This window comes from Achroia grisella, unplaced genomic scaffold (assembly GCF_030625045.1).
Source record: "Achroia grisella isolate CSIRO2021 unplaced genomic scaffold, CSIRO_AGI_Agris_v1 utg512, whole genome shotgun sequence".
Taxonomy (NCBI): domain Eukaryota; kingdom Metazoa; phylum Arthropoda; class Insecta; order Lepidoptera; family Pyralidae; genus Achroia; species Achroia grisella.
Genome location: NW_026712906.1, coordinates 257,874 through 283,456, shown reverse-complemented (window position 1 = coordinate 283,456; position 25,583 = coordinate 257,874). Strand labels below are relative to the sequence as shown.

General features: G+C 32.2%; 3 protein-coding genes across 5 annotated transcripts; all 3 read right to left on the bottom strand.

The window, feature by feature from the left end:
* Positions 1-4,642: 4,642 nt before the first annotated feature.
* Positions 4,643-8,155, bottom strand: LOC131846808 (CUE domain-containing protein 1). The gene is made up of 3 exons (XM_059196215.1): positions 7,535-8,155; positions 5,676-5,971; positions 4,643-5,119 (listed from the first exon to the last, which is right to left on the bottom strand). The coding sequence occupies exons 1-3, from the start codon at positions 7,813-7,815 to the stop codon at positions 4,953-4,955; spliced, it is 744 nt and encodes a 247-aa protein (XP_059052198.1). The 5' UTR covers positions 7,816-8,155; the 3' UTR covers positions 4,643-4,952.
* Positions 8,156-12,369: 4,214 nt separating this feature from the next.
* Positions 12,370-18,818, bottom strand: LOC131846705 (lysosomal-associated transmembrane protein 4A). Of its 2 annotated transcripts, none has more exons than XM_059196077.1 (7): positions 18,664-18,818; positions 17,592-17,702; positions 16,664-16,877; positions 16,045-16,183; positions 15,214-15,370; positions 14,167-14,418; positions 12,370-13,318 (listed from the first exon to the last, which is right to left on the bottom strand). In XM_059196077.1, exons 2-7 carry the CDS (start codon positions 17,694-17,696, stop codon positions 13,217-13,219), a joined length of 969 nt encoding a protein of 322 aa, XP_059052060.1. In that variant the 5' UTR covers positions 17,697-17,702; positions 18,664-18,818; the 3' UTR covers positions 12,370-13,216. The 2 variants fall into 2 exon arrangements, with proteins under 2 accessions (XP_059052060.1, XP_059052061.1); XM_059196078.1 differs by having other exon boundaries at positions 16,045-16,153.
* Positions 18,819-19,615: 797 nt separating this feature from the next.
* LOC131846892 (vacuolar fusion protein CCZ1 homolog) lies at positions 19,616-25,517 on the bottom strand. Of its 2 annotated transcripts, XM_059196323.1 has the most exons (11): positions 25,181-25,517; positions 25,007-25,104; positions 24,695-24,785; positions 23,859-23,921; positions 23,220-23,345; positions 22,510-22,682; positions 21,490-21,764; positions 21,227-21,408; positions 20,431-20,516; positions 20,030-20,157; positions 19,616-19,743 (listed from the first exon to the last, which is right to left on the bottom strand). In XM_059196323.1, the coding sequence occupies exons 1-11, from the start codon at positions 25,250-25,252 to the stop codon at positions 19,685-19,687; spliced, it is 1,353 nt and encodes a 450-aa protein (XP_059052306.1). In that variant the 5' UTR covers positions 25,253-25,517; the 3' UTR covers positions 19,616-19,684. The 2 variants fall into 2 exon arrangements, with proteins under 2 accessions (XP_059052306.1, XP_059052307.1); XM_059196324.1 differs by lacking the exon at positions 23,859-23,921.
* Positions 25,518-25,583: the final 66 nt, after the last annotated feature.

Sequence of the window (25,583 nt, the reverse complement as noted above, 5' to 3'; positions counted from 1 at the left end):
AATCAATCACTGATATAATAAAGTGCATGATACTGAACATATTCAGTTATATTAGCAAGTAGTATAAGTGTGGCTACTTTCCGTTCCATGCCGATGAGTCCATTGACGAGTATTTTCTTTGATGCGATAGTGTGGACGCGCCCGATTACTCTCATATGTAACCTCATTTACTCAAGCGTGCTATCGATTTACGCTGGAAAATATACATTTTCTATTTGTGATCAGTTTCATTTGATAGACATCGATTACTTGATTGGATTATAAAATTTATCTATTGAAGTACATAATGATAATTGTAAGTGTTTAACTACTCCATTAAGATACAGCATTATACTAGAGTTGCCAACCTTCCTGTTTTCCCAGGACATGTCCTAGTTTTTGTAGTTCCTGGTAGTAGACTGGTTATAAGTCAGAAAAATAATCAAGCAGCGTCTTAGATTTTAAAATTCGGGCGCCTTTAATTTCTGGTTTTCAACTCGTATAATTTTATTCACATAGTTTTTATTAAAAATAAGATTATTGGAAACTATTTTATATACCTTTTTATTGTCTATATTTTTTATAATATTATATTGTTTTTATATGACATAAGACAATTCAATACAAAAATATTCTTCAACTACAACGGTGCCGTTTTATTTTTGCTCGTCATCTTGGTCTCCTGAAGGAACATTTTGGTCTTCAAGCCGACCTTCATATTTTGGTCTTCGAGCCGACCTTTATATTTTGGTTCTCTATCGCCGTAGTATTTACGAGGACAACCATGCAAATGAGATTGAAGACACAGAAATATACGCAAGCAAGGGATACTAGCGAGGTATGTTCGGAGTCTGATATGCTCGTCGCGGGTGGGTTCGGTCGGTCACTAGAAATTGACCACGTTTTAGCCGAACCCACGTTGATGCCCGCGGCAGGCCACCCTGAACTTATTACGCCTATTCAGAGTCCCACGTTAAGCACTGAACGTAAGAAAATTGGCTCCAGTTCTAAATTGCGTTTGTCGGGGTCGCTACAGTCATCGTCCACAGTTAGGGCACGTAGGTTGGCTGCAGAGGCACAGTTAGCTCGATAATGCATGGAACGGGAACGTGAGCAGTTCGAACGTGAGCAAGATTTCGCCATGCAGCTCGCTCACCGAAGATTTGAGTACCAACGTAAGCTCATTCATCAAACAAGACCGGTAGAAGAGCTTGACATGAAAGCAAGCTTAGAGACACTGAAACCAGAACGGCGATTTAGTCGCTTGGTTAGTCCACCCCAATCTCGGACTGCGTCCTGTATAAATGACGCACTAAATAAATGTAGTTATCCGACTGTTGACAATAGTGAGCCTTTAACACCGAACCTCACACAAAAATATAGTGGTCATGATTTACCAATAGGTTCAATTGCGAAACCGGTGTATGTAGAATCCAACTACGAAGCTAATCCACGAACATGTCATCGTACAATGGAACATATTGACCGTGATTTTCACACTATAAAACCATCTGAAAGAGCATCGCATCATAGCCATATTGTGTTACATGCTAAAAATCAACGTTTTGATAACAAACCGTTTTTGACAAATCAAATTCCATCAAAACCGATTTATAACAGTTTACTTCGTTCAACGTCAAACAATGTTCCATTGTCTAGGCAACCAGCATTGAATGAAAATAAAGAGTTGTCAAATGTATTGCCTAAGAAGTCGGAAATTAAAATTAACGTTTCAAAGACAGTGTCACACAGAAAGTCACATAAATATATAAAGTCACATATTGGTTTATCCACGTACATGAAGACCCACGCAGCTTCTCTGAACATCGTAAATTCTTCAGCTGATTTAACAATTAACAGTTTACGATGCTTTGTAGTCCGCAGAAGCACACCAAAATTGAGACAGTTTATCAGTGAACACCGCAAGTTAGCCGTGTTCCACTACCAGGTCGTCCGAGACTTTGCTGATGATATGTACTACGACTGGAAATTTATACCACCCGATTTATCGCTAGAAATCGAGTAGCTGATGTGGCCTCCAAAGGGGGCACGCTGAGGAAACCCGTGCTGGACAAAAAGGCCCTACTCCATGAGAACATAATTGTGTAGCAAAATGCTACACGGGTGGTGGTACTATGTTGGAAACTATTTTATATACCTTTTTATTGTCTATATTTTTTATAATATTATATTGTTTTTATATGACATAAGTCAATTCAATACAAAAATATTCTTCAACTACAACGGTGCCGTTTTACTTTTGCTCGTCATCTTGGTCTCCATCCTTCACAATTATTTTAATTACTTGAATTTCACTTTGCCTATACTGCGTCATGTGTTTAAATTGAATCGTCTTGAATTTTTGACTTTCAATTCTGGTTTTTTAAATTTGGGCTTGGTTACCTTATATTATGTGGTACCTACATAAATACCAATTAAGTACTAAAAGTAATAATAACTCTAGACATTTTATACAGCGCTATCTAGTGCCTAGCTTGGCACTAGAGAGCTTGTGTTGTGGTTACTAGACAATTGTTGATAGATATACTTTGAAGCATTTTTTTATTAATCTATATATCTATACATATAAATAAATTGGAGTGTCTGTTTGTGATATTGAAATAACTCGTTTTTACTATATGCATGAATGTAAATACGGCAGATACACCAAAATAACATTTTTTACTATTTTTGCCTGTATGTTCCGGCTAATCTCTGAAATGGCTGGACTTCTATTGGCAGGTAGCTGATGTAATAAGGAGTAACTTAGGCTACTTTTATTTTAGAAAAAATCTTCTATTTTAGAAAAATAAACTCAAGTTCCACGCGGACGAAGTCGCGGGAACAGCTAGTACATAATATAGAAACCATTCTGACCAATATAATCGTACTTATAAATACAAATGTCTGTATCATGCGAGGAATTGACCGGCGACCGTCGCAAGTAAGACGGTGCGCTAATCCGCTAGATCACCGATGCCGTTAAGTGGAATCAGAATTAAGTATATTTTTATTTAAGCACAATTCACAAGTAGGAGAAGAAAATTCATGATTCGTGATCAGGCTAAGAGTAAAACAAAACGCACCTAAATGAATTTTTATTAACCACATCTTTACTTAATTGTGAGAACCAAAAAATAAAATAAATAGTACCTACATATATATTATTTAGGCATATTTAATTTAACACAACCTATGTAAAATAAAAAATATAATTTTTGTAGCGGACATTTTAAAGAATTTTTCGATAATATTTAATGTTCTTAGATACAATTACAAAACGACTAGAGTAGACAATAACAAGGTGTCTGAGATATTCATAAGATGAAAGTGATATAACTAAAATGTCCTAAAACATAAGAACACAGCGTCTATTTGCAAATGGAAATGTGTCGGATCTAAAAACAATATTTTTTTAGTTTGAGACAATGATACATTTAGTATTAGTTACAAAATTGAAACATCTTTGTTACGACGACCAGAGATTACAAGAATTGCAAATAAAATGAAATTTGTAATAAGCGAATCGCATAACAAATTCAACTATTATTGGTTATTTACATTATTTATAAATATAGTATAGAAAAATGTATTGTACAAATCTTTTCAGCCTTACTTTCCGATTCCCCGCTAACATTTAGTCGTAACGAAAGCATCGTTACGAAATCAGATACTTGGGTATTTATATCAATCGATTGATAATTAAAATACCTGTCCAATAATCGGACCCATTTCTAAATACAAACCCAGTCTTATCCCAAATCTTGTGACAGACATTTTCTCTAATCATAAGGCTCTTTGGCTTCTAGGGCTCTACATCTGGCCTAAGAGGGTAATTTCAATACCTATGTTTGCCTAATTATATCCAAGTATAGCAAAAACCTCTGGTCAAAAGTAGAATAATACGATATCCTTACCTCTAGATACCACTAGATGGCATCCAGTATCAACTTCTTTGATAAACTGACTAAATTATAATCTGATAGTAATGAAATGCCTACTTAAAGCATTTGATGGCATTGGTCGAAGAGTCATCCTAGAGAAGTTTTTGCGTTGTGTAACTAAAGTTTAATTTTAAAAGTATAGCAGTACTAGTTATGTCTAAGAAATATATCCAACCATTCCAAGAAAAATAATTAGCTAGGTCCCCCTATATTCATGATTGAAATTGGTCGCACAAATGGACACTAACACAGTGGATAAAAACCATTCGCCGAATTGGACTAAAAGAATCTGTATCTACTATAAAAATACCGTAGTGAATCAAACGCGAAAGTTGAAACTAAAATTGTTATTTGATGTTATTGTTGAAAATAAATTTTAGATGTAAAGCAGCCATATTTAAGGGAAGAAGTTTGGATAACTAAAAACAACATAAATAACATAATAAATAAGTTATGAGGTAAGGTATATCTGATGATAAAAAATTACATTTTCAATTTTCGAATTTGACAATTTCAAATGAGTGTCCAATAGATGTCGAAATATAAATATAAATATGTATTATCACTTTTAATGTATATGATAGAATGGGATTGACTTTATTTTTATTTCATTTCGAATTATTTTACAAAAAATCACAACATGATTCAATATATCTAGAAAATTTCTAACTAAAACCATTCCTTTAATTTTTGTGTATTTGTAGGTACATATCACTACCGTTCTATTATATCAGATTTTTTATCAATATTATTATTAATATTATTAGTTTCTAGTAAGTACCTACGGTGAAGAAGTGAGAATCCGTACTTTTACTTTAAAAATCCTCTTATTTTATTATTTTGTAACACGGTTCCAAATATTCAACGAACTCGCTTCATAAATTATCCATAGGCATTAATATGAATAGCAGCGTAATTTATGCCTACTTATAACAGGCTGGTAAGATAACATCGCATAGAATTAACAGCTTCATTATCTATTAGACTTTGTCTAATTTCGATAAGACCAAATGCGTATAAGAATGTTGGTTATATTTTGTTACTTCGATGTTGGGGTCGATCGTCATCATCACTGTGCTCTTCCTGTAACAGTAAGCTGTCTGGCGGACCTCGTGGTGGTGCTCGTACATTGCTGGACTTCCGTAAACCCCCTCGTGAAAACATACGTGACAACTGTGCGAATTTCTTGCGTGACACTGAAATGTTTGATGTTGTAGGTCATAATCTAGTACATAATGCAAACAATTCGAGTTTCATTATATTTAGTTATGCCTATGTCATTCATTACATTATTCCGTGTTTATGATAGATATAGTATTATTATGTAACTCGACTCATGCGAGATATTTTCTCTCGTAAACAGTTATATAGCTACTTAGAGTCAGTCACATATACATTTTTCACAAACTCGTGATTCATACAAAACTCTACCACTATTGATAATACCTAAGGACGGGTAAAAATATTTTTATGTCACTGGAATAGCTCATCTGATGGATACCCGGCGCCAATACATAAATACCACTGACATTGTGACAAAAAAACACACTGTGTCGCACGTATGCATTCCCATTCCTGAAATGCCTTGACTCCGTACCCTGAAATTTTAATGCCATCTATTTGCTATTCTATTCTATTCATTTTATAATCTGGATCAAAAATAGGTAAGACTGAAGTGTGTACTCGCGCAAATTATTGAGGAAATTTCTACAAAATCTATCTTTAGTAAATATATCTGCTAATATTTCTTACTTTTTCCCATATTTTTTAGTCTTTCCTTGAAAATAGCTTCATCATCGTGGCCCTTTGTCTTTTGTCCCTGTTCACTGTCTAACGCTGCCATAAACTCTTGATTCCACCTAAGTTCGGCCATAAATTCTTCGTTTTGTAAGAATGTGGCTATACGGTCGTCATCCATCTCCAGACTGAGATCTATTCTTGCGTCCGTGCATGGAGGAATTCGGAGAAACATGGGAGGTAGTGGGCCTAGCATATACGGCACCCATTTTTTTCGTATCGCAAGAGGAATCGAGTCATCCTCAACGTCTCTGTAAACAAATCATCTTATTTCATTAATATTTATTACAAATGTTAAATAGTATTTTTTCGTTCTAGTTACACAATGAATTGCAATGACTTTGCCTAGTAAGTAAGTAGAGCATTAGATTATTTAATTACAACTTAAGTGGAGTAAATTTGTTAAACTTTATTACCTACTCACTGAGATACATTCATATGTAAACAGTTAGATTCCTAGCTTCTGTGTAGAAATTAATTAGTGTATGATTATCTACAATACAAATGATCAATGAATACGTGTACCTACGATAAATATGTTGATTTCTCAAATTCCGCAGTTTAACGTTTTGATATTAATTACCACTGTCTTTGCTTTTATCCGTCATAAAAGTTTTATTTATCAAAAAAAAAAACAATTGGACTAGTACCTATATATTTTGTTTTGGGTGGAAAAGGGCACTTTACTATATTGTCTATATCATGATGTACTATGTTACCGTTAATTAGATGGTTTTATAAGTATCCTATATTCGTTTATTGTATGTTGATCATAGTGCGATGAGTGCGAATGCGGCACCTAGTCAGCATTTCATTGAACATAGGAACATAGGGGTAACACTCCTGTTACTGTATCTCTATGCATTTGATCCCCCCTGGCCTGTTACCACTGAAGCTTTGTATTATATTTGTAAGTGTGCTCAAAGATTATCAAAGTACGTTATTTTTTCATTGTAAAAGTACATAATTAGAAAACTGTTAGTTCCGTCCCGGCTACATCTAAGGTCTTTGATGATTCCAGATATTTTTTTTATGGAAGATAATGGAATGGCGCACACGCCAGGGCTTAAGGTTTACGCTGGCGGAGCACCAGTGGAAGATGATAAGATGAGCATGAGGTCAGGTCAATTAGCCCATTGTGACAAATTCACTAAGAATTTTATCACGATGGTTTCCAGGAGGAACCGCGTGGAGTTCAACCTGATATGGTATATTGATATTGAGGAGCAATAAGATGATCAATCCACATTGCTAACAATCCCCTTACTCTCGGTTCCAGGTATTAGACCTTATAAGAGAGCTTACGAATTTCTGTATGTTAGGTACTTTCATTAATTATAATTGGGGAGTTCGGGTTCGAGGGGGTGGGGAAAAGAATTGCTGGCCCCAACCTGATTAAATCTTGCATTTAATCAGGTTGGGGCCAGCAATTCTTTTTTTCACTACCCATCGCTGAAATTGAATCGAAATTGGAACAATAAAGAAAAAAAATATATGAAAATGTATATTTTTTAACTATTTACAAATTACGCTAATGCAATATGAAACCTCAGTGTCATTCAGCAAGTATCGAGACCTAATCAAGTAACTACATATTATAAGTAAATACATGAACCTAAACCTATTTAAAAGTTAAAGATTTGCTAATATGTATTGTGTTTGTTGTTATCTATTACTTATTTGCTCAGTTAACCTGTTGCTTCTTTCAATCTGGCCTTTTTTGTTTTTAGTTAAAAGAACGCCGGTATGCGTAGGTGACTGTTGTCATATCTACTAAATTACTTATGTCATTTGTAGGTTATGTACAAACTTACACAAGCGCCGTAGTATCACTGTCTTCGCCACTTTCGGCCTTAGAGTTCGTCCGTCGGTCTTTGCGACGTGTAGGTGTACAACTCTCTATTTTCTCCATTTCAAGACGTAAACGCTCATTTTGATTGTCTGTGCTCATAGCGAGCAGCTGATCGATGGTAGCGTCCACCGCGCCTTGATTTGCGCGAAGTACCGCCTCGATCACATCGTCATCCATATCCGGGAACATTGTTTTGAAGTCGGTCATCGCCTGTGTGAACTCGAGCTGCATTGTAGACGCCATCGTACCACCAGAACTGTAATCTGCGGCGTCACGATCGCGCTACTGAAGCCGGCGACACAGATGATATGTGACGCAAAATTACTGCAATGTCGAATAGCGTCGATATGCAGACATCGGCCATTCTGCGACGCACTAAACGCCGCCGGCCACAAAGTGTCCTAGCCACTAATTAGCGTAGTACTTCCTCTAATAGTACTAACTGAAACGTTGTAGACAGCGAAACCATGATGTACACTTTTCACTGTTGGTATTGTCAGATGTGCATAGCGCATGTGCGGGGCTGCGGGCAAGGGGAATGTCGTCGATATAAATAGAGAATGCAGGAACCAGTGCGCGTGTCGACCCCCGAACTTCGTCGACATTGTGAGACACATTGCGTAGGTACTGCAGAATTCAGAATCGCAATGCGCATGTTCTAGAATTTATTTCTAAACTGCTTCATAACTATGACCTTTCTTTTCTGCGTAGAAATATCTACGCAGAATTGGGTACCTACAAAATATATATAACATACCGAATGCAATAATTACTAAACCAATATCTATAGGTAGGTAAACAATACACTGAAATATTTAATAAGTAGTATCGTAACGTATCGTTTTAACGGCTTGATCAATCTCTATGAAATTGAGAAAGTAACAACACCTTCATCGCATGAGGTATCACGGAGGTCATAATGTGTATTTTGTGATGTCCATGTTGCTGTTCATTTTTGTAGGAGACAAATCTTTTCTTACGTGGTAGGGAAGTATCGTTTCCTTTCCAGTTACATAAAAAAAAATACTGAAAAGCGAAAATATGTTCTGGTGCACCTGAAGAAAATTGCACCATCACCGTTAAATATGCCGCGCTATACGTATATATAACAGTGTTTTAAATTGTTGCTAGAGTAAATATGGCTTGACCCAAAATATAAAAAAAAAATGAAACGGGAATGCACCTATCGTATTTTTTGTTAATACTTAAATAATATTAAAATATAAGTTATCGTTTTATTAACAAAAGCAATTTTTGTAAGAACTGATTAACAAATGAAACAGCCTCCCGCCAAATAAATAAAATATTGGTTGGTTTATATTATATATCACTCGAATACATGAACGCTATTTTTGTATATTACTGTCATATTTGCACATGATAAACTTTTTTTTTCACATGTACCTAGTGAAAAAAAAAGTGAATTTATAATAATAATATCAGAACAATTCAACATAATATTAAAATATACAAATACATTTTTCTTTCGTAAATACATAGAAAACACACAGACCGATACAAAACAAATACTCATGAATACAAATGTTTGTGCCGTGCGATGAATCGAACCCGCGACCATCGGAAGTAAGGCGGTGTGCTAAACCGTTAGACCACCGAGGCAAATGTGGCGCTATACACAACGAGGAACCTCTTACAGTATTTTAAATGAAAAAATAAGTCACCTAAAATATGTATATATTGTAATTTTAGTTTCATTAAGTAATACTTTTTCTACAATTTTTTTTTTATTATTTATTTTTAATACTAAATTTTTTGAACGGCAAAACAAGACATTCCATATACTTATTTTCGTTTGTGTCATTATGAAGCGTGTAGCACCGTTTTAATTATGTTATATAATAAATAAAAGTATGAGATAATATGTAGTATGATTTATTTTGGACATCATAACTAATTAATAATTTAAACATATATTTACTTATACACACCGATTTATCAATTTCATGATAGTATTACGTAAGCTACGATTTTAATTACTAGGTATAATAGCTATCATAAGTTATTCGGGAAATCCACGTGTTTTATATAATTTCAATAGTATTAGTTATTCGTCATTTAGTAGTTTGCTCTTTTACAATATATTTAATTTTAACACAACAATAGATGTAAATATAGATAGAATGTTTTTTTCAAACTTTACATTAAGAAGCGCAATCAGCACAAATCAGTAAAACCATAAAGTTCGTTAAAGACAAGAAGTCTTTAACGAACTTTATGGTTGTACACACAAATAGATATATATAAAAAACGTCCAAGGAACAGACAATTTCTATTAAAACTTTCTTTTTTATCTAATGAAAGCAAGAAAATTTTAATCACCTTAATCATTTCATAAACTTATGTCGAGCGCACAATAATTTACATATAGACATGTAAAATTACAATTTGTCAAGTTCCAAGAGTTGACTTTGCAACTTTACCAAATGATGTTCTCTTTGACCCAAAGGTATTTATTAATATAATTTTGTTTTTATTGTAATAATCATTTGTCATGCAAATGTGACTGTGCTTTGGTTCTTATGCAACGATGGGGGAAGGGGATTGTTAGTAATGTGGACAAATAACACCATTATTAGTAATTTGGTATGTCTGATTGATTTCGACGCGGTTCCCCCTGGAAACCATTGTGGTAAATTGCCATTTGCCAAGATGCGCTAACTGGCCTAAATTCATGGTCATTTTATGATCTTCCACTGGTGATCCGCTAGCGTAAACAGCACAGGCAGATGCATTATTCAATTATCATCCATTAAAAAATAATTTTATTCTAATTCTCAACTGTAACTGATTAAAATTTATGTGTTTTGGGATTTCCTATAAATAACCTGAGTGCAACACTCGAGCGAGATGAGCTAGATGCGAACTAAGTTTTACGGTTACTAATTGCAACTGTTAAATAAATTGTATACAAAGTTTCAAATCAAATAATTTATTCATGTGGGGACATTTTAGCCGCTTATGAACGTCAAAATTCAGATTGTAGATTTAATGCCCTTTCAAATGAGAACTGTAGTGCTTATAGACATATGAGCACTACAGTTCTCATTTGAAAGGTTCACTCTTACTCACTCTTAATTAGTAATGAGGAGTGACAACTCCTTATTACTAATTAAGACTCTGATAACAGATAGAATCTTGTTGTTTGGATAAATGACGACTGACAGCCGAGTAGTAATCAATTTAATTTGCATTTACATTAACAATAAATTTTATTTTAATTTCATGTGAGTTTCATATAGATTAGATTATTTTAAATAATCATATGGCTGCTACTGCTTTTCTGTTTCTTTATTTTTATGTGCTAAACACGCTTCAAATTATAAATATTGTACTTTTTTTTCTTTATTCCATACCTCATATTATTATGACATGACAGACATACGTACTGATATTTAGAGTTAACAGTTATAATTATTTATATTACTATTAAATCGTTAGGCCAATTTGAAACTACTTACGGGGTCTTACCGTGTTATATATGCCAACATTATCAAAGCGATGACTATAATATATATACTCTATACACTCAACTATATCTATACATATTTTACAAATTCTCAAGTAATGTATTACTATTTTAATGTAAATATATTTATCCACGTAAATAAGGTTACCAAGTAATACGCCACATGTAAGGCACCAAAACTTTGGCATTTTATTTGATATTCATAATTAAACAAATTCACTAATAAAAAAAATATTTCAGAACTTTTACTGATAATGTCTGATAGGTTTGTTAATAAAGCAGATTTTTAGGTAATTTGTAAAAAAAAACATTATTGAAAAAAGTAGTAAAATTATACTGTAACATAAATAAAAACTAACAAATCACACATATATAATATAATGACCGCAAATTTCACATATCATTAAATAATTTCATAAAGAGTAATCAGAATTTATAGATATTGTATAATTTAAAACAAAATAAAATGGACGGTGCGTATACTTACGAATTGGCATTCAAAATAATGCATCTAACATTAATTTCGAATTATATGGTAAGTATAATTACTTAAAAACCAATGGTCAGGTCAGCAAAGAGATGATTACTCTTAATGTCACTAGGATAAATAGAATTTTTATTGAAATACCACTAAATTTTGCAAGTAAAAATCACATTGTATTGTTGATTGGAATGAATAGCGTTTAATATCTTTTTTTATTCTTATTTATTTTATACTTATGTCATATTAAGAGCAAAGAAGCAAGATTTTTCTGAAGTGAATATACAGTTAATGATATAAAAATAAAATATAAAAACATAACATAATGGCACTACGAATATAAATATTATGTGTCGTATTTAGAAGTAATATAGACAAAAATGTTACAACACAGCAATTGCCACTCTATTTTAATTATTATAAAACTTAAATTAGAGCCTGGACCTATGTCAAGAAACTTCGGATATTTTTAGGCAAAATTAGTATTCAGTTTAGAATATTACAGATGTCATAGTAATAGTGAGATTACTAAGGATACTTTAGAAATATTGAAAGATTAAGTAACAATAACATTGAATGAGTAGTAAATTGACGCCATATCATTAAACTACCTATATGTAAAATATCATTATTTCGTAATTAGAATAATCTATATTTATAATGAAGTTTTCAATAGCCATTAATTCCCATTGGCGAATATATCAATTTTCAAATATAACAAGTTTTTTAATATAACAAAAATTAATAATATTCTTTCACTAGCATCATATTTTGATACAAACAGAGCACTAACAAATACCCAAAATGAGAAAGAAATAAAGACAAAATATATTATGACGAAGTTACAAGACTTTATTTATTCAGTTAATTTCAAAGTAACTATTAATAACTGAAAATTACTTATAAAAATTATTATGCCTATAAAACCAATCAGCCGCCGATAAAAATATAACACGAATCAGATAGAAATTGTTACACATATTAAACATTATGAAACTATGTGGTACTATAGTGTCTGGAATGTGGTATTAGACAAACTAAAATATAAACACGAAAAATTTGGTGTTTGTGTTTTTGTTATTTTTTTGTAAAGTTAGTGCTTCCGTAAACGCTTGACTATAATCACCGTATTCTGACTATAATGTTACTGTTCTTATTCACTAACTGCACTGCTGTAAAAGAGAGAGAGAGAGAGATATTACTAACATGTTCTTTTCTAATATTGAACTCACTCAGGCAACGCAGAAGCAAGATTTACAGCGTCTTGTGAATATACTATTGTATATAGCTATGCCACCAATTTTACAATTTGGTGACAGGACACTGATGACAAAAATGCATTTAAGATATTTTGTGTAAGTTTTAAAATATTGATTGTCTGGATTGTTATATATTTATCGGCGATAATATTACAATGTAATTAAACAGATAAAATAATTCATATGGTTTTACTGGAAATATCGATCATTTTTAATAATATCAATAATATTCAATAATTATATTATTAGACACAGTTGCAGAATAATACTTGCCTTGAATGAATTTATGTTCGAAAGCAAGTTGATACATCATTTCATATTATAACACAATAATTTGGCATAAAAAAGATAACTTAAATGAATATAATAACTGTGGTCTAACATTGCTACTAAAAGTATCCCTGATCCAGCTGTAATTCAGACGCGAGCTTGGGTCCCTTGTTGGGGTAGCATCACCACTGTGTTGCTGGTTGTCAGTGCAGGCTGTGATGATTGTTGATCTGCTGGTGGGGTCTCTGGCTACAAATAATAGAATATATTTTTTTCATTACTTTTCTATCAGCAAATAGCTCTTACAGCTATAACCAGATTTTCTGGAGTTATGTGCATTAGGAGATAAGGCAGATACAGTAAGGTGTTATTAATTTAATTGTTGCAGATGCAGGCTAGGCACCTAGTCTAGATGAACAATTATTTAAATGCAGTGGCTTCAGAGCTAGCTGGTTCTTATCACCGGCCAATCTATGTTTATACCTATTCTTTGAACTAACAGGATTTGATTATTAAGCTTTTTTTTGTTAAATTTATTAAGAAATTTCATACTCGCCCATCCGCGCAATTTACGTAAAAAGGGGTACAAAGTTTTTGCTTCATGTATTATTATAATGATTCTATCATTACTTATTAATATGTCATGAATTACATGTATATGGCTACAGAATGTTATAGAAGTTTATGTGATTTAATAAGTAATAATTTATTTAAAAGTTTAACCTGGAACTTTGGAGTCCAGTAACGTTTTCGTTATTGGTGAATTGAAAATTGAATTATTGTAAAGGAGTATATAGAAACTTCAATGATTATATTATTGATTGATCAAATTAAAAACTTAGAGTGCAGGAGCGTAGTCGTGATCGCGCTCCTGCGGGAAAATTGCGGGAGTACTTAAGCGCTCCCAAAATCAGTTGTGTCTATCGTTCCGCAGAGAAGACATGATAACAATCGGACAATTTTTTAAAGAGATCTCTTCATCAAATCGTTGACATCAAAATCATCAATCGTTCTTGGCATTCTTAGCCATGCATGAATAAAAACCCCACGGCACTCCAGCGGTTAAGTAAATGATTAGTGTTGAAGGATCGGCTTACAGCGGTGAGAGCGGGGTCTGCGGAGGCCATGAGTGTGGCGGCGCGGTAGGAGGGCGGCGGGGTCTGCTTGACGGCCTCCTCGTAGTCGGGCAGCAGGCTGGAGTAGGGCGCGGGCGCGGGCGGAGCCGCGCAGTACGGCGCCGCAGACAGCGCTCCCTCGCCCGAGATCACGAACGGCGTCAGGCTCTGCAGTGCATGCGCGCGCATCGTCAGGTACTTGTAGCACCGCCACACCACGTTGATGCAGTAGCCCTGATTGCGATCACAATTTAAATTAAATGTATTTTTTATTGTATCCATAATAAAAATTTACAGAGTAATACAAAAGGCGGCTTTATCGCTTATGCAATCTCTTTCAGGTAATGTTCGGGTAGAGGAAAGGGAAAAAAGGTTTAAATGGCGATAGAATGAAATAGTAAAGAGTTTATAATAATAGACTATATTCATACATACAAATTATATATACTAGCAACATTCAATATATAAATACACAACATAAAACAATGTGAGCATCACTTAACTGTGTCACAGGCATACAAATAATACAAGTAACGCAACAGTGATGACGACAGAAAGGAGACATTACAAGGAAAGATAAGGTGATTAAATCATGATAATGTTGTTCTATGAAGAAATTTCTAAGTTACATTATTGCGATAAACGAGTTACAGATGATATCATCCAAGACAAAAGATAAGTTGACTAGAGCAATAAAAGTATATTAAATCCATCTTAAAAATTTGGAGTATGTAAAGTAATAGAAATAAATTCATCAATCGGTTAAGTCCTTAAGGCGCCAAGAGTATAAGTAACATACATTTTATGAATTACCAATGCAGTTCTACATTATATTATATTTGGGAGAGGCCTTTGTTCCGTAGTGGACGTTTTTCGGGTTGAAACGATGAATATTATACTATTACTATTATAAATAAAAACTAAATAATTGATTGATTTGCCAGTTTGCGTGGACACGCAAGCGTAAAAGAAAGACAAAATATTTAATTGAGCAAGATCATGAATGCGACAGTAAATTAAAGTGCTCACCTTTAGCAGAACGGCAAAGAGGAAGGCGGAGAGTACAACGAGCGCGAGAGCAGGCGCGGGCAGCCGCAGCAGTTGGTCGCGCCACGGAACACGCCTCGTCTCCGCGACCAGCCGGTGGATGGAGCGCAGGTAGCATAGGTAGCCAGTTGCCGTTAAACTGTAATTCAAGATTTTAAGATCATAGGGATTTAGATTTAAGGAACAATTTATTTGCCTCTAAGGAGTAAATAACAAATTACTATATATATAAACATTCCTCTAGAATCACTCTACCTATTTAAAAAAACGCTTAATGCATTGCGTAGTTTTAAAGATTTAAGCATACATAGGGACAGACAGCGACAGTGACTTTATTTTAAACTATGTAATAGAGTAAATTGATGTCACACGAATTATATGATTCGTAAATCCTTTTTGCGTCCTTGTAACAGTTAGTCTCATATGAGACCTTGTGTGACAATACATATTTTGCAATTGCTATTTTCTGTATAATGTATTAGATTTTGATTTAACTTATATGTTATATAATGGTGTCATTATTTTATAAATAGAAAAATTACAATGAACATGATATGACGCAATTATAAATACACCAATTCTGCCTGTTTAGGCATTTATATTTATAAAGTCTCACTCTGATATGTCATAATATATGGGTTTATAATGTTATTCTTAATATTAATAAGCTCGTCACCACTATATTATGGGATAGAAAAAAATTACTACATTGTTTTATAACAAACATTATTAAAATAACAATCTATATAAATGTTTGTTACTAGATTTAGTACAAAATTTAATTTTCTTGTAATAAATAAATTCACTACTTACACTGTTATAGCGAAGTCGAAAATTTGTAAACAGAAGAACGGCAGAAGGTGCGCGGGCTTCCCGCGCGCAGCCCCATATATCAGCATAAGAGTGATGGTCAGGGTGCACACTGTAACCAGTGCACCCACATCCACATCGTCTATTGTACACACAGTCATTAATTAAAATATATGGTAGACATTGTCTTCAATATTGTTGTAAAATATTAATGTAACATTGTTGTAAAATATTACTGACTGTGTGACTATAGTTATTATATTTCTATGCATAATTCTTTGCAAGGAATACAAAGGGAAACATTACTAATTATAGATACACAGTTAATAAGATTCATTAACATTAAATTATGAGTAATGTGCAGGGCCAGAATAACAAATAGGCATAATACCCTGAGCCTAGTGGGCCCCGCGCGTACACAGTAGAAATTTTTCATAGAGAGAAAATTTATTAAAAAATTAGTTCCTCAATGACCATAGTATGTCATTGCTTTTATGGACAAAAATTTATAAATATAAAAAAAATTATACAGGGAGGGGCCTATGCAATGCATTGCTTAATGGTAACTCCAACCCTGGTCATACTACACATATACATGATAACTATATTGTATTATACTCACGATATATTAAGCTATGGTCTCGTGGTTGGTAGGTATGTTGAGGGAATGAACTCGGTGGTGGTTCCACATTAGATAATGGGGTGGGCAGGGCATTGTTTGGTTTACCAACATCACTCCAATCGGCAACAGGGGACGCATCACGTTCCAGTTCATCCAATAGTCTTGGATCCCGTACTATCGCTGCCAGGAATCCCAATGCCACCAAATGCAACATCTTCAAAAATAAATAAAAAATACACTATATAAACAAATATGGAAAACAATATGGACAAATTCCAATCAACCTCCAATTAACAAAGCATTGCTTTCAATCAATTTTCATGCAATCTTTGAAAGATGACATTCCGAATTTTGTATAAAAGAAGTTAGCTCTCACTGAAAAGTGTCTGTCAAAATCTGGGATACATACTGTATCCCAGGTACACTTTGATTGGACTTTGATTTGGACAAAGCCACAGTCATTCATAATAATCAGAGTATTTGCAAATTTTATTAATAATGTATACAAGTCATTCTATTTGTATTACAATCATACTCATGAATAATAATGATAATAATAATAATCTCAGGATAATTCACACAGCGCCATCAAGATCCAAGTTAAGCTAGCTAAAGCTTGTGTTATGAGTACTAGATAACTGATACAAATACATAGATATTTTTTTTCTAAATACATACATATTATACAGAGAAAACACCCAGACTGACACAAACAATCATACTCATGAATATAAATGTTTGTGCCGTGCGAGGAATCGAACCCGCGTCCATCGGAAGTAAGGCAGTGTATTAAATCACTAGACTACCGAGGCCATAAATAATGTTTGTATAGTATAATATACCATAGTTGAAATGATATTGTAACTTTTTAGAAAATTAGAAACAAAAATGTTTGGTTACATTTAATTTATTTTTTAAATAAACTTACCAAATGCCATGAGCCCAGTAGGATGGTGCCAGTGCGAACATGGAGACAGAAGCAGCATCGCCATTCGCTATTGCGGTCAGCTCCCAGTTTAGGAAACCTCAACATTGTAAACTGATGGCAAAAGTATAATCTGTTTAATTGCATTATGGAAAATATTGATGTGGTTCACCTGACGATAAGTTATTACTGCCAACAGTGATCACTTGCCAACAGTGATCACTTGCATATACCATACCAAGGATATTACAAATGTAATGCAAACCTTTAGGAAGGAAAATGTTTCCACTAATATTTTTGAATGTAATACTAGAATCTTGACTAATAGTTGTAATCTTTCTATAGTTAAAACACATACATACTTACATAAACCTAAGCAATTTATTTAAATATATATATCATAGAAGTTTAGTAAAATGGATATTAATACTGTATAGAAAGAATTCAAAATTGTTATTTATTTAATTATAAGTAGTCCTACATTAGTGAATTACTGTTCATCCCTGGTTGACTAGTAGACAATGCACAAGAACCACCTTTTGTAGCATTTATATTATTTGGTGACTAAATATTTAAGAAACAAATACATTTAGATACATAGTTTTCTGAATAAAAAAATTTCAATAAAAGGAACACCCATTGGAAAGGAAGACCTATGAATTGTTTTAGTATTTAGTTTAGTTATAGATACATGTTATAGAAATAAACTATGATGCAATAAAATTGATCAGTAATAGGTGTCATATTATTTTTATTCCTTAATTTGTGTCTAATATGTATATAAATTATGTGTAAACTACTTGTAATTAAAAATATACACTAGGGGCTTAGCTATTCCATCAAATTAATCCAAATAAGGTTTGTTTTTGTCAATAAAAATCAATATAAAATGGTAAGTAGATTGCTAAGAATTTAAGAAATCGTAAATGCTTTGTTGACTTCTTTTTACTTAGGATTATTTGTAACATTGTAAGCAAAACAAGTTGTACGGACGATGACGATAGCTGGTAAAAGATAGCTGAACCATGTATAAATATTGCGACTTATACTACTTTTAGACACATATTTTACTTACTGCTTTAGTTGTAATAATTTAAGGTCTTGTTGACGTAACTAAATACAAGGAATCAAGTCCTATTTAAGATTTTATTCCATTGTACGATCACAGTACAAATAAACGAATGAACGCAAAAAATGCAAATGCAATGGATGTACATATATTGTCATATATATATTTTTTTACAATTGTTTCACAACTCTGGATACAAGTTGTTCTGCCTGATGAATCGACCAGTGTTGCTAGAGCACTAGATTCATTAAACCCCATGCGTAGGTTATCTACATAGTTTGTGTCATACCCCCATAAATTTTGCCACAGGACCATAAATCTGGATCTCTTAGGATGATGCCCTGAGCCTAATTTCATCAATCACTCCCTGTTGATTGACGTCGAAAATATTTTTGATAAAAATTGGCATTGTAAATTTAAAGTTCGTTTCAGTTCTTATTTAGTAATTTTGTTTAAAAACGGGATGTTTACTGCTATTAGATGGCGTTATACAAAATAATACCATACATTTTTTAGAAGAAATATACTTTACGTATACATATTTTAGAAATATTTACAAGCATTTGTGAGGGTCCTGCTCCTTAACCCACAATAGGAACCGTAACTGACGTGCCTACGAAGCCTAGTGAGGCTTCATAATCATATCTCAGAAATTTTAGACCGTGGGAAATTGATCATTCCATCCTATTGCTGGTTCACGGATCGTTTCTGTAAAGCTAAAAATTGTTATGGTAATTATAATGTCATCTGTGAATATGGAACTGATATCGGAGACTTGAATTGTATTTTTTTTCTCCTGGCCTTTGTATGACCATTCTTTAGCAGCTTCAAAAGTTCCACTCTCGACTAATATTACATCAGACGACGAATCCCTAACCTGCACTCTCCTTGGTGCGGAATATTCTGTTTACAAGGGAAATAATATACACTTGTTAAGATAAATAATTTACAATTCTTTTATTTTGTTTCTTTATAATTTTACAATACAGTTTATTTATTATTATGTGTACACGAATATGTGACATTTTTAAATCGGATAAAAGAATACGCCTTTCATTTGTACTTCACAAATCCTTTTCACTTCATCTGTAATGGAATAGAAAGAATCTTCAGTAAGTACATTTATAATAATTAATAAATTACGTACAAAATAATTACATAAAGGAATCGGAAAGCATGTACAGTACAGATCAAATTTTTGGTGCAAGATGTCTCAAACTTTGAAACAAAGATAAAGATATGTTACAAGTTACGACATATGTAAGTGAAGTGTGATCTTATTCCGTCTTATACCGCTAGGAGGTACTATAAGGATGATCAGCGTTTTCATTATTTCATTTATTTTAATTTTAAAACTAAATCTATAGGTTACCTGATATTTCTTTCAATGTTGCATTTTTTTCTTGAATTATAACATAGAATTCTCTTTCATTAGATGTCTTGCCTGTAATCCAATACTCGTCGGGTATTTTTATAATTACCTCTCCATAATTACCTAAACTGTAATGTTTAATATTATAGAAGGAATATGTATTTATGACTAACTCTCATGTCATGGAAACACCAATAACAAATCAAATTAATTCGAGAGACCGTAGGCTCGTTGGATTGAAATAAATATACGCATCGAATTTGGCGATGACTAATAACACAAATCAAATTCCAATATAGTAAATAATGAATTTAAAAGTATAAGCAATGAAAAAAAGTGGGCATATTGTATATTTTAACAGCCGACTATTATTAGAATATATTATTTCGCTTTACACTTACCTTTTTTTATCTGAGTGCATGTTAGCAATAACACTTAGTACCTCAGGTTTTAAAGTTGTTGATGGGATTAATTTACTGATGGAATTCTGAAAATAAAGGAAATAAATGGTATTTGTCACTTTTTGGGCATATATTTCAGAACTTCTAAGCATAGAAGAAAAAATATTATTAATTTATATATTTATTCGATGGTATATATTGTTATATTATATTAAAAAGTTTATTTAGGTTTATTTTATTTTGTAAATTGAGCTATATTTATGTAAAGTAATAAAGTGTGCCACTTGTAACAGGTAAAGATAAATAATTTAACCTGCCCCTTGATATATATCTTATTATGTGGGTGACCACATTCAGTTAGATAATAGTGATATTATCTGACTGAATGTGGTCCCAGAACTACCTACTCTATTCCGAACAATTTGATACAGATATTGAGTATGACATGCAAATGCAATGCAGCAGGTGTTTCAGCATCCTTTATAGGTCTACTCTGGAATCTATTCTAAATATACATATTTATTTTAATTCAATTCATTTTTTTTTTTGCATTTTTGCAATGACGGTTTGAAATGTAATCAGCGGTAAACTGAATAAATCTAAAACAATATCAGTCAATTCTTTAATTGAGTATGAAACATGGAATTAATACTTTGCTCGTATACAGTTTAACAGTACAAAAAGGGCGCGTGATTACGTATTCCACTATCATGGAATTGTAATTAAATTCCAGAGTAGACCCGCAGGTCTCAACACAGCTAATTTTAAAGTTAATGCTATGTTAGCTTATACTTACTGAACTTTTGAATTCTAAATTAAGTCTGTTGAAGTAAACAAATTTGTTGTCACTTGCTATTTGAGGGTTTTGCAATGCGTATGTTGTACACTGCTCACTAATAGCAGAAGCTATAGTTGATAGTTGCGGGCCGATAAATGCATCTAATGATCTGAATGTTTCTATTTTTAGGTTCACATTTACTGAAAAAATAAAATGTTCCATTTTAAAAAAATAGAATGTCATTATGGATAAGTACTTAAGTACCTTAGTTACATACTAACCATCAATAGTAAAACATACAGTTGCACTTAAAGTTCTATACACAATCAGGTAATACTGTTTTGTTTCATTGTCATCCTCGTGCATAAGGTATACTTTTACCAATTTCTGTAGATCTTCTTTACTCCGTATACCGTCAGGCGGACTTATGAATCGACCATGTCTTTGAGCAGCGACCACTGGATCACCTTGTATCTCTTTTGCTACTTGTGTGGGTAGTAATTTTTGTACTAAGTATTGGTATAGGGTGAGCATATCATTTTTTGCCAATCCATTCCTGTGACAATAATATTTTTCAGAATAGAATATTACTTAGGCTTATAGGTTACTGATATTTAAGTAATTAAAAAAATGTACATAGTATAAGCCATATGGCGGATATTAGTCGACCCAAACAAAAGTGGTTATATACTGATGGATGTACATACCGTAAAATTATAACTTGTAAATTGAAAAAATATATAGCTAAAAATTTGTACAGACAGTAAAGTTACAGACTAACAATAGATACAGAGAGATAATTAAAATTTGGGCCCTATTCACGCAACACGCACCTGGAGTGTGTTTCTTCCAGTAATATTTTATATTTATTATATATATAACTAGCTGCTACATACAACCAGGGTTTCATCTAACCTTTTTTCTGTTAGGATCCTAAATGTTGCAGCCATATATTAAATAGCTTGTAACTTTCTTCACACATACATAGAACTATAATATATAAAATGTTTTTTTAATCCAACTGGTACTGTCAGAGATTAGCACATAATCTCTGACTTACAATGCTGAGGCATTGTAAGTAATGTATAAAAAAAAGGACAGAAGTCTATACCACTTGGTTATCTCTGTGTATACTGCGTAAAGTATTTGATATAAAGATAGATTTATTTGTTTTTGTAATATACAAATACTACAGTTGATTATATATTGGACTCTGCACTAGGCAAACCTATATTGCGGGAGTCTACAAAAGATATGTAGATAGAATATGTATAAACTTATATTATATTTAGATGACTTACCAAATTAGTTGATCATTGTAGACAAAAGAAATACACTTGAATTCGGGATATTTAATTTCCAGCAGGTCTATGAAAGAAATTACCTTGAAAAATGAATTCTTGTCCAGTGGCAAGTAATGTATACCTTGTATTATATCTGATATATCGTTTGTAATGTTTTTTGATAATATGTACTGCAAAGTAAAACATTTATTAAAAAATATACATAATGAAAAGTACACGGTATTTAATGAGTTTTTGAAAAATAGCTTTTCTGAGCAGATGACAAATAAGATAAAATATTTTCATTTTTTTATAATTAATAAAGCCAAGAGTCTGATTTAGATTTTTTTGAGAGATTTACTAATGATGAACTAAAAAAAATATCATTAATAGAATAGCCCAAAGCTTGAAATAAAGAATTCATTAAGGTTTTCTATAATTTGGTTGTAATATGACGATGAAGTCACAACGCCAGGTTGGCTGGAAGAGATCTCTTTCAGAGGTAAGCCCACCATAGAATTTAAATAAATATCATAGGAGCGAGAAAATACGAGCTGTTTCGCGTCAACATGATAATGTAGGCTGGATGGATCATTCGCTATCACATAATGTTCTACTACCCATGCTATTGGGTTGCTAATATCAATATCAATAACATTTCAATAAAAAATCGCCATTCTGTATACAATGTGTTAGACAAAGAATAATTCATTATGATGAGTACTTACAGGAGTAAAGAATTCTTCACATGTAGTATATATTTTGTCAATTGGTATATCCTGGAATTGACCCATAAACATTCTGAACATTTTATAAGCTGACACAAGCAAATCACACATTACAGTTGGCTCTATCTGAAAAATAGTGGAATAGGTATATTAGAAGACATATATTACCTGAAATAAATATGTTTATGATTAATTTGGAATATAGTTTGTTATTAAGTCTTTTTAAAATTTAAGCAATGGTATTATTTATTTTTTATTGTAATAGTTTATGAATAAAGAACGATTGATTAATAGCTCCACTGAGTCATTAACCATATTTGGATATTTATTATTACATTTTACTAGTTAATTGTACATTTATTTATTCTTGTTGAGAGGTGGTGTCTTAAAACATAGTATTAGATTTATTTTATAAACAGTAATAATATATACATATAATATAATAAGTATAAACTTCAAAGTAAGAAACTTATTTACGAATTCCTATGGCAACAAAATGCACTTAAATATCAACTCAATAAAATATATCTTCTAGTGTGTAAACCTTTAATAGATCATATTTTTACAACATACCATTTGTATTTATGTATTAATTTGCTGTTCATATTAAAAATAACTATAAAAAAAAATCAAACTCACCACTTCTCCTCTACTTTCGCCTATAGCTGCTAATGCCTTTGTTGTATATGGTATTCTGACAACCTGAACAACGAGTAATTAGTTAGGTATTTTATAGAAGTATTAAATACTTCTATAAAATAACTAGCTACACATTTATGGACACAGGTGAAATGCCACATAATCTAATATGAAGGGATATCCAGAGGAACAAATTAAACAATTAAAATTTTTGCTGTACCAAAGCACAGATGAAGTAGTAAAATCTATTAATATAATCATATACAATGAGAAATTAAACACAACAGTGAAGAGAGAAATAAATATAATCTATATATATATATTTATGAAGGGATATACAACAACAACATTTGTGAGGGTCTAGGAGTGCCAAAAGATAATAGAAGTAGCCCCTACTGATTTTGACATTCAGAAGGTCTAATAATTGACGATTTTTACATCAGAAATGGTGATTAATTCCAGTTCCAGACTGTATTCAGAATGACAGAAGATTGAATACTAACTGGAGAGATATGACTAAAACAACCTAATTTTGTATAATTCAGTAAGACTTAAACTAGACATAACACAGTGTATTTAGTTTTTTTTGCATGTTGCATTTCCATTTGAAGTAACAAATTATATCTACATAGTTGAACAATTTGCTTTATCAAACTGGTTAGTCTGTTAAAAAATAAAATTTTATATTTTATTTTAGTACAATATGACAAACATAAATAATAAATAGGAATAAGGAAGAGTTTTCCGGTACTGCAATTCACATTTCATTAAATAATATTTTACGATTATTCAATAAACATGCCACATACTTATATAGGAAACAGAATTTATATTACCAACACCATCCAGAAATTCTTCTCAGGCTGATAGAATATGTACCTCTTTGTTTGAGTCTGGAGAGCTTCACAGGGTTCTGATGAGAATGTACTGGAAAAAGGAACAATAAAGGAATGTTTACTTACTTGGCATTATACATATATAAGGTACTTGTGTCACATATAGTTTTCATAAGTACCTAAATATGGAATTTCTTTTGCAGTACTTTTGAGATGATTTTGTAAGTAGTTGCATATTAAGATATATTGTAAAATTAACATATAAGTGAGTAAAATTATATTTTTTTCTTAAGTGGTTATTTTATTTATTACCTCATAAACTTAACAACAGCTTCACATAATCCAACTTGCATTTTACGGGCATCAGCAGTGATTTGGCTTGGATGGTAAAACAAAATTCTTTTCAATTCCTGCAAAATATTATTTAGCTAATTTGATTTTCTTCTGTATTATTTAGAATAAAGGATAATCGTTGTTGTAACTTACCTCGCCTTCTTTTGGACCTAAATTAGAGTTAAATATAAAGAAAGAGCTAATTTTTGTTTTAATGTCAATCATATTGTATTAATATTGTACAGTTTTAGTTGTATTGAATCCAAATAAATGGGCTGAAAAATAAAAAGCTGTGTTGTCAAAGTAAGCAGCAAAATTGTATTTTAATTGTTTATAATTTGGTATGTGTTAGTAATAAATATTTTTTTATTAAATTTGTTGAAAATTATTCAGTTTCAGTCAAGCAAACAATAGAAATATTGGAATATCAACAACAACAACTTCAATATTTTCAATATTACACATTTTTGATTATTTGACTGATTCGACACTGATGACTGACCGTTGCAACTGTCAATCTTTTTTTTTTTTACCTATTGTTCCTTTTTTTTTCCTA